Source organism: Papio anubis, chromosome 4, assembly GCF_008728515.1.
Source record: "Papio anubis isolate 15944 chromosome 4, Panubis1.0, whole genome shotgun sequence".
In the NCBI taxonomy this organism is placed as follows: domain Eukaryota; kingdom Metazoa; phylum Chordata; class Mammalia; order Primates; family Cercopithecidae; genus Papio; species Papio anubis.
Genome location: NC_044979.1, coordinates 181,632,315 through 181,646,917, shown reverse-complemented (window position 1 = coordinate 181,646,917; position 14,603 = coordinate 181,632,315). Strand labels below are relative to the sequence as shown.

The window sequence follows — 14,603 nt, the reverse complement described above, 5'->3', positions numbered from 1 at the left end:
CACCGCGCCCGGCCGGGATGCTTCTGTTTTTACACACAGGGGTTCTCCTGAGGCTGCAGGCCCCTGTATACCTCGCTTTCTGCACTATGGTTTAGGGGCAGCCCTCCCCACTGTGACACCGCTAAGGACAGGCACACTGACCCGGTGCCTACACAGCCAGCCCGCCCTCTACTCTGTTCACAGCTCTGTCCCCAGAGAGCCCTACCCTGTGGAGCAGATCATGAGGACTCATTCGTGGGGACTGTGAGGTGAGAACAGGAGGCAACATGGTGCAGGCCCCAAGGAACCTGGGACTCTGGGCAAATAACAGGGAGGGGGAGTCCTGAGGAGGGGCTTGACAGAGAGAATGCCACCTGCTCCCCGGCACACTTCCACCCCCCAAAATGCCCAATTCCTGCTGGCATCAGGGAGTCTGCAGCCACCCCACCTCAGGACAGGCAGCCTCTCCAGTGTCCAGGGACCGCGGGCTCACCTCTGCGCCCCTCATGTTTAGAGCCTGGGGCTGCCCCGCCCACCACCCACCTCTGCACCCCTCGAGTTCAGAGCACAGGTCGCCCCACTGGCCTCTGTGCCCCTCGGTTTAGAGCCCTCGCTCGTCCACTGACCCGGGTGACTCGAGAGTCAGTACCAAGCTACGAGGCACCCACAGCCAACTGCTAGAGAAGGCAAGGTTCTCACAGAAAAATCACAAAACTTGATGAAAAGAACAAAGAGAGACCTGCACAGACGGACAGCCCCTCAGCATGACAGACACTAATGTTCCTGAAACAGCTGTAAGCTCAGAGGGTCCCATCAGCCCGACCAGGTCTCCCGACCCTGGGTGGTCTCCAGAGCGGAGCCAAACCAGTCCAGAGCTTCAGGACACAGCAGCACAACCCAGAGGCCTCAGGTGGGGACACAGACAGGAGCAGCGGCAGGACCCAGAGGCTTCGGATGGGGACAAACAGATGGGGGGAGCAGCAGGACACAGAGGCCTTAGGCAGGGACACGCCAATGGGAGCAGCCAAAGACCCACACAAGTGGACAGGGAGGACGTGCACCCGAGGGGAGGCTGTGTTTGCCAACACGTTGCTGAGTCCACTGCCCAGACAGGTGCAAGCAAGAACAACAGAAGAGCCGCAGGCTCACCCCAGAGTCACACAAAAGCAAAACTTAAAACCCTGTGAGATGACCTGGGAAAAACCTACATGGTGTCAGAGGAGCAAACAGTTTCTCAAGACCCCAAACAAGATAAAAAGGCAGTCGAGCCTGTGGGACAGCATCACTGCAGGTGAGGAGGCACCAAGGCGGGATGCGGCCCGAAACCGTGTGCTCAGGGGAAGCGACCCACAACCCGTCCTGGGAGAGCCCTCGGGGCTGTGCTCCCCAGGCACAGGCTCCCAGCAGAGAAAGGAATGGACAGGGCTACGGCCCCTGCTCGGGCCAGTCTCAGAAACACGCGTGACAGAGAGAGACGCATGAGGCATGACACTCGCACACAGTCCAAAGCACAGGCACCATGAGACATGTGGGCCTGCACCCCACAAGGACACACTGCAGGGACGCGGACACCAAAGGGGAGGGGTCGGGCTCTGTGTGGGAGATAATGGCTGGTTTTAATCTGGCCAGATGAGGAGATGAGACACAGCAGGCAGGGTGGGAGGAGGGAATGGGGGCTGGGAGATGAGACACAGCAGGCGAGTTCTTCCCAGTGCTTACAATCTTTCTAAGTGAGAGGAAGAAGGAAGCCGGGTCCCTGTCCACCAGGAGCCAGTGTACACGGTGGCACCAGTCACGCAGTCAGGAGACGTGGAGACCAATGGCATCCGCATGACCCAGTGGGTGCTGGCAGCCACAAGGCAGCCTTGGTGCCAAGGACACACTGACCTTTCGCTGTGGGACAGGTCGACGTCAGCCTTCAGCATGGAGAGGAGGTTTGCGCCTTCTCGGTTCTCCCGCTCCCGCCTCTGCTGCAGAGCCTCCAGCTCAGAGCGGCACTCTTCTATCTCGTGACTTAAGGATAAAACCTGGTCTTTCAGCTATTGGGAAAAATGGTTAAAGCTTTAGTTAAAACAATTTGGTTAAAAGTAAATGGCTGTAAGGAACTTTCAACATAATTTCCCTATTCAAGAGTCTGACTTAGGACTTTGGCGACGGGGCGAAAGCACTTCGGCACGTTCCCCAACTCACAGCGCCTTCGACTGACAGCGGTCGAGGCGGCCCCAGCACAGGCTGAGGACCATCTGCAAATTTAATAAAAATACAGCAAAGGTGAACGAGGTGCTGATTAAAGATGAAAATTATTGATATGGTTTTTCCTCCATTATTAATCATTTACAAAAGAATACACAAACATCTCCAGGTGGAACCTGAGGCAAGGGGAGGGAAGGGGCCAGTTCATCAGAGATCCACCGCTCAAACAGCAATTTGAAATAAGTCACTGTATTTGGTCATTCACAAAAGTCAGTTGCCGGGCAGGCAAAGATCTCTCTTTCTGAGACAGGGTCTCACTCTGCTGCCCAGGCTAGAGTGCAGTGGCACGATCACAGCTCACTGTAGCCTCAATCTCCAAGGCACAAACAATCCTCCCACCTCAGCTTCTTGAGAAGCTGGGGCTACAGGCGCGTGCCACCACACATGGCTAATTTTTTTATTTTTTGTAGAGACAGGATCTCCCTATATTGCCGGGGCTGGTATCGAACTCCTGGGCTGGAGTGGTCCTCCTGTCTCAGACCCCCGAAGTGCTGGGATTACAAGTATGAGCCATGGTGCCAAGGGAGGGCGAATGGGGAGTGAGAGTCTAATGGGAACAGAATTCAGTTTTGCAAGATGAAGACTTCTGGAGATGGATGGTGGTGATGGCTGCACAACACTGTGAATGCGCTTCCGCCACTGAATACACAACACCGTGAACGCACTTCCGCCACTGAATAAGCACAACACCATGAGCACGCTTCCATCACTGAATGCACACCGTGAATGCACTTCCGCCACTGAATGCAAAACACCACAAATGCACTTCCGCCACTGAATGCACAACACCGTGAATGCGCTTCCGCCACTGAATGCACAACACCGTGAATGCACTTCCGCCACTGAGTAAGCACAATACCGTGAATGCACTTCCGCCACTGAGTAAGCACAATACCGTGAATGCGCTTCTGCCGCTGAATAAGCACAACATCGTGAATGCGCTTCTGCCACTAAATGCACAACACCATGAATGCGCTTCTGCCACTAAATGCACAACACTGTGAATGCACTTCCACCACTGAGTAAGCACAACACCGTTAATGCACTTCTGCCACTGAATAAGCACAACACCGTGAATGCGCTTCTGCCACTGAATGCACAACACCATGCATGCGCTTCCATCACTGAATAAGCACAACACCGTGAATGTGCTTCTGCCACTGAATGCACAACACCCCGTGAATGTGCTTCCGCCACTGAATAAGCACAACACCGTGAATGTGCTTCCGCCACTGAATAAGCACACCGTGAATGCGCTTCTGCCACTGAATGGACAACACCGTGAATGCACTTCTGCCACTGAATGGACAACACCGTGAATGCGCTTCCAACCACTGAATAAGCACACTGTGAATGCGCTTCTGTCACTAGATCCACAACATCGTGAATGCGCTTCTGCCACTGAATGCACAACACTGTGAACGCGCTTGCACTGAATGTACAACACTGTGAATGCGGTTCCGCCACAGAATAAGCACAACACCGTGAAACACTTCCGCCACTGAATAAGCACAACACCGTGAATGTGCTTCTGCCACTGAATAAGCACAACACCATGAATGCGCTTCTGTCACTGCATGCACAACACCGTGAATGCGCTTCTGTCACTGAATGCACACCGTGAATGTGCTTCTGCCACTGAATAAGCACAACACCGTGAATGCGCTTCTGTCACTGCATGCACAACACCGTGAATGCGCTTCCGCTACTGAATGAACAACATCATGAATGCACTTCCGCCACTGAATAAGCACACCATGAATGTGCTTCTGCCACTGAATGCACAACACCGTGAATGCACTTCCGCCACTGAATAAGCACAACATCGTGAATGCGCTTCCGCCACTGAATAAGCACAACACCGTGAATGCGCTTCTGCCGCTGAATAAGCACAACACCGTGAATGCACTTCCACCACTGAATAAGCACAACATCGTGAATGCGCTTCCGCCACTGAATAAGCACAACACCGTGAATGCGCTTCTGCCGCTGAATAAGCACAACACCGTGAATGCACTTCTGTCACTGAATGCACAACACTGTAAATGTACAACACCATGAATGCACTTCTGCCACTGAACTACGCACTGAAATAAGATGAAAATGATTTTTATGCTATACACATCTTATCACAAGGGAAAGGCACACTCCACACACCTGCTGGACTTGGTGATTCTTCTTCTGAAGCTGCAGAGACAAAGACTCTTTCTCCTCTTGGTGAAAAGGCTGTGCCTGCGCACTCTGGAGCCAAAGTGTCTTCTCTTTTTCATGCAAAGCAGCTTTCTTTTCACTTCCAAATTCACCCTGTACACATCAATAACAATAAAAAATACCAGTAAGTTAGAAAAATACATTCTCTGCTGTTAGCTAGAATTCAGCACACTCGGCAGATATGCACGGAGCCCCTACTCTGCACCAAGAGCCGTGATGAGCCAGACCACGGCCCCTGTCACACAAAACTTGGGTTCAAGGACTTCACTGGGAACACGAAGTCCTGGTTTTGGGGATAAAACACTTAAGGAGACACAAGTTTGCACTGGTGACAGCTGCGTGTCATGAGCAACTGCTCACTACCATTCCCAAATGGCTCCTGTAACATCTTTAAGAGTCACACTAAGAAGTTCACCACCAAGAGATTACAGCCATGAAAATCCAAGATATTTGGAAACCTAGGTTTCTTCCCTTTTAAAAGTTTAAACCTTCTTTCTTTCTGAATAACAAAAACTTTTAAATAAGGTTCAATAGACAAATTAAATTATGTATCTCTATCTATCTACCTACCTACCTACCTACCTTGAAGGACTCTTCTCTGTCACCCAGGCTGGAGTGCAGTGGCGTGATCTCAGCTCACTGCAACCTCTGCCTCCCAGGTTCACAGGATTCTCTCGCCTCAGTCTCCCGAGTAGCTGGGATTACAGGCGCCTGCCACCACACCCAACTAATTTTTGTAATTTTTCTTTTAGTAGAAACAGTGTTTCCACTAAAACCTGTTGGCCAGGCTAGTCTCGAACTCCTGACCTCAAGTGATCTGCCCACATTGGCCTCCAAAAGTGCTGGGATTACAGGTGTGAGCCACTGCACGTGGCCAATTAAATTAATGAAATAAGCTTATTGTTTTAAACCTACAGAGGTAGCACTTCTAGAATGGCAAAATAAGGACCTCCAAAATCTGTTCCTCTATAAAAGCAAAAGTGGTAAAAACCATCAAAACCAATGTTTTCAGAGCTGTGTAAAAACCATCAAAACCAATGTTTTCAGAGCTGTGGTAAAAACCATCAAAACCAACGTTTTCAGAGCTGTGGAAATCTGGTCAGGGTTGCAACCAGAGGAGTGTTTATGGAAAACACAGGCTGAGTGTCCATCAGAACAAACTTCGGGTGCTTAACTTTGCCCTGACCCCATATCTCCTCTCCAATCTAACAGCCCTGAAAACTAGTAGTTGCTGGGGTTGGGTGGGGGACAGAATGGATTTGGAATACCCCAAAACGTCCATGCACAACTGCCCGAGCCCACCTGCTGCCGTGACTGGGTCAGAGCTCTCGAGGTCAGAAATTCCACCCCAGGGCATTGGCTGGAAACAGTCAGTGGCAAGTGTTTAATAGCTGCAGCTGCCCACAGTAGAGAAACCAGCTGGGACTAATAAGCAGCTGCCGGAAAAACTAAAGAAAACATTTGAGAATGAGACGTCCACAGGGGGCTCTGAAAAGCTCTGACATCTTTTGGGACTCTACGAGATGTGAACACGCACAGGGCTGTGCCCACACCGGAAAGGCCCAAGAGGCCCTGGGCTGGCTGTAGTGACCACATGGCTCGGCACAGCAGGGGTGAAGGCCAGGGCCAGGCTGTCCACCGCCCACCAGAGCCCAGAGGGCACAACACACACAGGGCCCTCAGCAGAGAGAAAGACTGAAATAGAGCTCCCTTGACATCTGGAGCTGAAAAGTACAATCACTGAAAAAAAAATTCACTAGAGCGAGGCTCAGCAGCAGACTCGAGCAAGCAGAAGATAGAAACCACACGCTGGAAGATAGGTCAATTAAGATGATCCAGTCAGGGAACAGAAAGAAACATGAAGAAAACTCAGCAGAGTCTCCAAGGCCTGTGGGGTACCCTCAAGCCAGACAGAGGGAAAGAAACGGGCAGAGGGAACCCTTGAAGACACAATGGCCAAAAACCTCCCAAATTTGATGAAAATAACAATAATAATAATAATAATCCCCACATACAGCTCAATGGGCTCCACGTAGGACCAACTGACAGAGACCCACACCTCACCCATCACGGCCAAACCTCGGCAGCGTTCAGGACAAAGCTTGAGGCCAGCCAGCGCGCGGTGGGTATATGGGTGCCGCTCAAGACATATAGCCCCAGGAAGACGGGCGAGGCTCATGACACACAGCCCGGGAAGACGGGCACAGCTCACGATACAGAGCCCCGGCTGACAGGGGAGGCAGCGGAGAGCCCGCCCAGCACTGAAGGAAAAGCCTGTGGACCTTGAAGTCCACATCCAGGAAATGATCTCTCAAGGACGAAGGAGAAGTTAAGACATTCCCACAAAAACAAAAGCTAAGAGGATCCATCCCTAGCAGACCTGTCCTTTAAGAAATCCCAGAGGAAGTCCTTCGGGCTGAAACATAAGGCACCAGACTCGAATTCCCAGGAAGAAATGAGCAGCAGTAGTGCAGGTAACAACACAGGGAAAACAGGAGACAACACAACGTGGCTTTTGTTTGTAACTCTTCTTCCTCCCGATTTAAAAGACACGTGTGTAAAGGGCACAGAAAGAAAGATGTGCTTGGTACGACAATATGAGCACAAAGGGCAGATGAGGGACTGAAGCTACATTAGCAAATAATTTTGTAAGCTTTTAAAATTAAGTTGGTATTAATCCAAACCAGATTGTTAGAAGGTGCTTGCTGTAATGCTCAGGGTAAGTGCTAAGAAAATAACTCAATAAATAGCAGTCCCCTCTGTCTGCGGTTTCAGTTACCTGTGTTCAACCTCACTCTGAAAACACCATATGAAAAATTACAGAAGTAAACAACTCTTATGAGTGTTACACTGCCTGCCCCCAAGCTGAACAGGGTGAGGAAATCTGGCAGGCCAGGCCGGGGGTCATCCCTCTGTCCAGCGTTACCCACGTGGCAAGCACTACCCGCCCACAGGCAGGCATCTCGGTGATCAGACCAACTGTCACAGCATCCCAGTGCTTGTGTTCAAGTCACCCTTATTTCATTTAATAACGGCCCCAAAGTGCAAGAGAGGTGATGCTGCAATTCAGATGTGCCAGAGACGCCACAGGGTGATTCCTTTCAGTTAAAAGTCGACGACGGTGCAATTCAGACATGCCAGAGATGCTATAGGGTGATTCCTTTAAGGTAAAACTTGATGACAGGTAGGTATAGGGAAAAACAGCATATAAGGGTTCAGAACCATTCACAATTTCAGGCACCCACTGGGGGTCTTGGAATCCTTCCCCTGTGGGTAAGGGGGACCACTGTACGGTAAAGGAAACGTCGAGGAAATGAAAGTGAAAAAAGGCAGTCATGGAAGGATACAGGAACAAAAAGGGCGTAAGATGTACAGAAAACAAACACCCAGCAAGTCCTGACACCTGCCACAACGTGCGTGAACCCGGGAAACACACGAAGTGAAAGCGGCGGATGCCAAGGGCACACGCGGAGTCGATTTACGTAAGACGCCCACAGCTACGGCGAGCAGATGGCAGATTACCAGGGATGGGGCAGGAGGGAGAATGGGGAGTAACTGCTAACGAGTGGGGGGTTTCTTCTTTCTTCCTTAATTTTCGTTTATTATTTTTTGAGACAACGTTTTGCTGTCGCCCAGGCTGGAGTGCAGTGGGGCGATCTCAGCTCGCTACAGCTTCAGCCTCCTGGGCTCAAGCGCTCCTCCCACCTCAGCCTTCCGAGTAGCTGGAACTACATGGGCAGGCCAACAAGCCAGGCTCATTTTTTTATTTTTAGTATTTTTTTATTTTTGGTCTTGAACTCCTGGGCTCCGGCAATCCTCTTGCCTCAGCCTCCCAAGGTGCTGGCACTATAGGCACGAGCCACTGGGGGTTTCTTTTTGAGGGGATGAAATACATTAGAATAAACTTAAGATAAGTGATGACAGATTCTCAGCAGAAAAGGTATGCTAAACAGCAGATTTAAATATTAAAACGCATGCCAAAAGTTGCCTAGAAAAAGCTGTTTCAAGACAATGAAATTATTTTGTGTTTTAACTTGGCATATGAAAAGGTAATTGATAAAGTTTTTTGTACCTACTTAGCAGGCAGGAAAGGACAGCACAGAGCCTGTGTCCTCAGCAGTGGGACCTGCTGCTCCAGGACGGCTGGGGTGGAGTGCCTGCCGGCTCCCGCGCCCCACCCAGCAGGGCCAGCAGGGCTGAGGGCTGGGGCCCCACTGGCTTCAGGAGGAAGAAGACGTCAACACTGAGTGAGTGCCTTTTCTGAAGTAACTGGGGCAACAGTTTCAATAAACCCATGGAACCTTTGACACCAGAAATGACCTTTATTCTCTACCTTTTTCATGTGATAAGCCATGGGGAGGAAAAGGATAAAGGATCGGGTGCCCCCCGTGCCGGCTTGGAACTTGCTGAAGGTGCCAGGTAGGCTGTGCAGCTGCATCTTAGTCACGGGAAGCAGAAACAGGTTCACAGCATTCAGCACTAAAGTCACTCTCAAGGTCTCCAGACCATTTGGAATTGTGAGCACAGTTCACTTTAACAAACTTTCTCTCCTGGATTTGATTTAGTTCCACTTGTTTGAAAGGAAGGACTCCAGATTAACTTCTGCGCTGTGGCACACTACAAAGTTTCCGAAGAACTTTAATTATCTTGCGGATGCCCCAACCACCAGCAGTGCGTCTCCTGGGGGACAGACACATTGATCCAGACCAAAAGCCAGGGAGAAGGCAGCGGGTCAGGAGGAAGAGGTCCAAACAGGGATGCTGGTTCTGGGTATACCAACCATGAAATGCCAGTGAATTCAAGAACAAAACCCCAAATGCCAACGCAGACCAGCAGGACAGAGGCCAAGGGACTGGGAAAATAGGAAAATTAATCCGCAAGACAAGGCGCCACCATGGTGCCCACAACAGCTCACACTCAGAGTCACAGTGGACGGGCTCCTCAGGCCCAGTCAGGCGCAAATCAGGTACTTTCCTCCTGGCACCCACAGTGTCAGCCTGGGGGGCCCAACGGCAAACCCTCTGTGCTCCCTGTGCCCAGCAAAGAATGTGCCAAGAGTCCAAGGCTGAAATCAGTGGCCTTTGAACATCTTTCTGAGCCACAGACTACTTACTCTTTGGACAAAAATCTCTCATTGAGGCCTACTGCGTTAACGATGAGAAAATCAAACTTCTGTTTGAGGCCAACACGGGAGCCCAAGAACATCACACACACATACTCCCACAGCCTGCGGAGCCTGCCCTAAGCCACAGATGCCCCCAGCTACGCCCTACTGAGCAGCACAGCTCTAGCCCCGCGGCCTCTTGGATCCCGCAGTCATACACTGCATTGGAGAGGGTAGAGGGCAGGCTCCACAGAGAACCCCGGCCAGGGAGGGCCAACACTGCAAGTGGCTCACCAGGACGCCCGGGCATGGCAGACAGGCAGTGCTCCCTCCACCCACTGGCAGCTGGAAGCTCCGTGTGTCCAGTCTTGACCTTCACTTTGTTTCAGGGCACACCACCACCTGCAGGCACCGCCTCGCACCTGGGGGAGCCACCCTAACTGTCCACGCTTGGCCCTGTCCTGCCCACACACTCTCAGGCCTTCTGCAGACCTGCAGAGGACGTAGGAGGTAGTGGAGGCCAAATGAGGCGGCTCCCCGCAGGGGGACAGCCCCCCAGGAGACATCGGGCAGGGCTGGGCAGGTCACAGGCATGGAGGCCCAGCAGAGGGACGGCCGGTGCCCCACGTGTGATCCCTCAGGCCCAGGGCCTTGGCTCAGCCGCAGCGTCGTGCAGAAGCGTGCGTCCTCGGCCACCCCCTCAACCCGACCAGGATGGCTCAAAGGAGGTTTTCTTCCTGCAAACCCCTGGCAGAGAAGGCTCCTACAGGCTCTGCCAGGGGGTTGCAGGAAGAAAACTGGAAACTCTTTAAATTGATCATGTTCTGGTCGAGCGCGGTGGCTCACGCCTGTAATCCCAGCACTTTGGGAGGCCAAGGCGGGCAGATCACGAGGTCAGGAGATCCAGACCATCCTGGCTAACACAGTGAAATCGCGTCTCTACTAAAAATACAAAATGTTAGCCGGGCGTGGTGGCAGGCGCCTGTAGTCCCAGCTACTCGGGAGGCTGAGGCAGGAGAATGGCGTGAATCTGGGGGGCGGAGCTTGCAGTGAGCCGAGATTGCGCCACTGCACTCAGGCCTGGGCGACAGAGCGAGACTCCGCCTCAAAAAAAAAAAAAAAAAGAAAAAAAAACTGACCATGTTCTAACTTGTGAGGTCAGTATCAAAAAGATGTTTTAAAAAAAGTTATTTTTAGGTTTTTCTAAAATCCATACAATCACAGAAAAATATCACATACGTTTTAATCATAAATAAGTGGCATGCACAGAGAAAACCGATGTCAGAAGGCAAAGACATTCAACTGAGGACGCATTCAGGACATTCAAATGCTGTCTAAACCAACATTAATATTCTCTTAATATTAAAAAAAAATTAACCTATGAAAAGATTTGGGTTTTAATCCAAGAAAAGATGAGACTGCCTTGAGCACCCCACAGCGGCCGCATGCAATTCGCTTCTGCACTCAGCTCTGCTTCGTGTTACCAGCACAGGCAAGGCAGGGCGGGCGGGGGAATCTTATGGGATACATATTTCTATCAAAAAGAAATGAAGCTTACGTTTTCAGAGGACTTTCCTCACAACCAAACTCCTAAGGGCGGTAGCCCGGAAAGTAATTCAATCACCCCACAAGCGTAGGTCACGTCGCCCTGCTGACAAGTGACTGCTGTTCCAACAGGTGCAAAGATATTTGAGGCTCAGATAAAGCATCGCCAGAGGGGAAGAACAGGACAGCCCAGCTATTCTGGGACAATGACCCAAAACACTCCCGTCAGGGCTCGGCAGGGCTCCGTGTATGTCTTTTTTTTGAGACGAAGTTTCGCTCTCGTTGCCCAGGCTGGAGTGCAATGGCACGATCTCAGCTCATCACAATCTCCGCCTCCCGGGTTCAAGTGATTCTCTTGCCTCAGCCTCCCGAGTAGCTGGGATTACAAGTATGTGCCACCATGGCCGGCTAATTTTGCATTTTTAGTAAAGACAGGGCTTCTCCATGTTGGTCAGGCTGCTCTCGAACTCTCAACCTCAGGTGATCCACCCACCTTGGCCTCCAAAAGTGCTGGGATTACAGGTGTGAGCCACTGCGGCCAGCCTGTGTAAGTCTTTTCATGGGGTAAAGCCTGAGGAAAGACCGGGAGCGGAGCGGCCACCACACGAGAGGCATTCTCACCAATCACAGGCCTGTGGATCTACCAACACACTCGCAGGAACGAGGGAACAGTGACCAGCATCACAGGAACAAACACAGATCCTGATGTGAGCCAGCCAGAAGAGACTGGCACGTGGGCTGGGCTTGTGATGAAATGCAGAGATCGCTGTGGGTGTTTTAGGTGAAATGGATAATGGTTCTGCTGTATTGGGGGAAAACACCTCACTCGCAGACACATGGTGTCTTGGATTTGCTTCTAAACAATCAGGAGGAGAGGGGGACTGATATACTGAGTGTATACCCCACTAACCAGCGGGACCGGGGGCTTGCTGAGTTATTCTATTTCTGCAAATGCTGCCATCTGCCCCAAAAAAGATAATATAAAATAAACAGTACATCTCACCTCCCCGTAGCCCAATTATTTTCTTCTGTGAAATCAGCTACACCAAAACAATCACATAAAAGAGTGTATGAGCGGACGGGCGCAGTGGCTCACGCCTGTAATCCTAGCACTTTGGGAGGCCGAGACAGGCAGATCACGAGGTCAGGAGTTTGAGACCAGCCTGCCAACATGGTGAAACCCTGTTTCTACCAAAAATACAAAAATTAGCCAGGCATGCTGGTATGCACCTGTAATCCCAGCTACTCAGGAGGTTGAGGCAGGAGAATGGCTTAAACCTGGGGGGTGGCGGAGGTTGCAGTGAGCCAAGATCACGTCACTGCACTACAGCCTGGCGACAGAGCAAGACTCCATCTCAAAAAAAAAAAAAAAAAAAAAAAGCTAAGACTGGGCGCAGTGGCTCACGCCTGTAATCCCAGCACTTAGGGAGGGTGAAGCAGGTGGATCACAGGTCAAGAGATTGAGACCATCCTGGGCAACATGGTGAAACCCCATCTCTACTAAAAATACAAGAATTAGCTAGGCATGGTAGTGCACACTGTAGTTCCAGCTACTTGGGAGGCTGAGGCAGGAGAATCACTTGAACTAGGGAGGTGGAGGTTGCAGTGAACCGAGATCACACCACTGCGCTCCAGCCTGGAGACAGAGCAAGACTCTGTCTCAAAAAAAAAAAAAAAAAAAGAGTATCGACATGCACATTCTTAGCAGCAAAGTAAAAAGATAACTTACTCGCGCAAACTTGTACCTCAACTAGAAAAATACTGCAAAGACACTCTTAGTCCGGGCCAGGTGCAGCTCACGCCTATAGTCCCAGCACTTTGGGAGGCTGAGACAAAAGGATTGCTTGAGGCCTGGAATTTGAGACCAGTCTGGGCAACACAGTGAGACCCCATCTATACAAAAAATAAATTAGCCAGGCATGGTGGTGCACATCTGTAGTCCCAGCTACTCAGGAGGCTGAGGCAGGAGGACCACTTGAGGCCAGGCGTTCAAGGTCACAGTGAGCTGTGATTGCATCTACTACCTTCAGCCTGGGCAACAGAGCAAGATCCTCTCTCCAAAACAACAAAAACAAAAACAGTCACCCTAGAAGAACAAAAGTACAGGTTAAAAGATGCAGGTGACACACCGTTTCAGAAAATGAACACCTCTTTGTGCTGTGCGCAGATAAAACGGACAGAATTCCTTTAGCATGAGTCCTCAGAAAAGGGAGATAGAATCTGACTTTTCCAGAGAAGACAGACCTACACAATGCCCAGCAGGGTGCAGGTCTCAGGGCTGTGCCTCAGGACTGAGGGGCCAGTGTCCACACTGGGCAGCACCCAGAGCTGTCCACGTGAAGAAGCAAGTCAGTTCTAACCTCAGAATCCGGCGCTGCGTCACCCATTCTCGGGAGCAGTCCCTATTCACTGAGCAAACCTGTGAGGTGCAAAGCCTTCTTTATGGCTAGATGTGAGATCTTAGCACGTCCTCGTTTAAAACCCCCTTGAAACAGCAGGTACAAAAACAAACGACCTAAAATTTGCACACAATGTTTCAAATAAATTACCAGTTATTTCTTAAGTGTTCCAAACAGAGACTCAAACCCTCCCCGCAACAGAAAGGCCAGAAAATCGTACAGACCCAGAACATGGAAGCAGGAGGACCCCAGGCATTCAGCCTGTAGGACAACATGCAGAAAGAATGACATATGTGCATGTGCTGTGTGTGCATGTGCTGTGTGTGCATGTGTGTGCATGTGCTGTGTGTGTGCATGTGCTGTGTATATGAGAATGTGCTGTGCATGTTCACATGTGCTGTATGAGCATGTGCCCTGTATGTGCACGTGTTGTGTGTGTGCTGTGTGCACACATGCCATGTGTATGTTCTATGTGTGCTGTGTGTGTGTGTGCTGTGTGTGCACGTGCTATGTGTATGTGCTATGTGCACATGCATGTGCTGCGTGTGTACATGTGCTCTGTGTGTGTGCATGTGCTGTATGTGTGTGCGCACATGCTGTGTGTGCATTTGCCTTGTATGGGCACATGGGCTATGTGAATGTGCTGCATGTATGTGGTGTGTGCAACATGTGCTGCGTGTGTGCGTGTGCTGTGTGCATGTGCCTTGTATGGGCACATGTGAGTGTGCTGCGTGTGCACATGTGCTGTGTGTGAGCATATGCTCTGTGTGTATGTGCCTGTCCTGTGTGTACATGTGCTATGTGTGAATGTGCTGTGTGTGTGTGCCTTGTATGGGCACATGTGTTGTGTGTGCTGCATGTGTGCATGTGCCGTGTGCACGCATGTGCCATGTGCACATGTGCTGTGTGCTGTATGTATGCGTGCATGTGCTGTGTGTGCATATGTGCTGTGTATGTGCATGTGCTGTGTGTGTGTCATGTATGGGCACATGTGCTGTGTGAGTGTGCTATGTGTACGTGTGCTGTGTGTGCATGTGCTGTGCGTATGCATGTGCTGTGTTGCGTGTGTGCTGTGTGCACATGCTGTGTGCAAGCATGTGCTGTGTGTGTGC

General features: G+C 50.8%; 1 protein-coding gene across 7 annotated transcripts in view; it reads right to left on the bottom strand.

Moving 5' to 3' along the window:
• PCNT (pericentrin) overlaps nucleotides 1-14,603 on the bottom strand; it is a 120,311-nt gene that overhangs the window by 57,556 nt on the left and 48,152 nt on the right. For all 7 annotated transcript variants that reach the window (XM_031665839.1, XM_031665845.1, XM_031665844.1 and 4 more), the window contains exons 15-16: nucleotides 4,390-4,536; nucleotides 1,867-2,018 (exon numbers count right to left, since the gene is read on the bottom strand). In XM_031665839.1, the coding sequence (XP_031521699.1) occupies nucleotides 1,867-2,018; nucleotides 4,390-4,536 (299 nt within the window). The remainder of the gene's footprint in view (nucleotides 1-1,866; nucleotides 2,019-4,389; nucleotides 4,537-14,603) is intronic.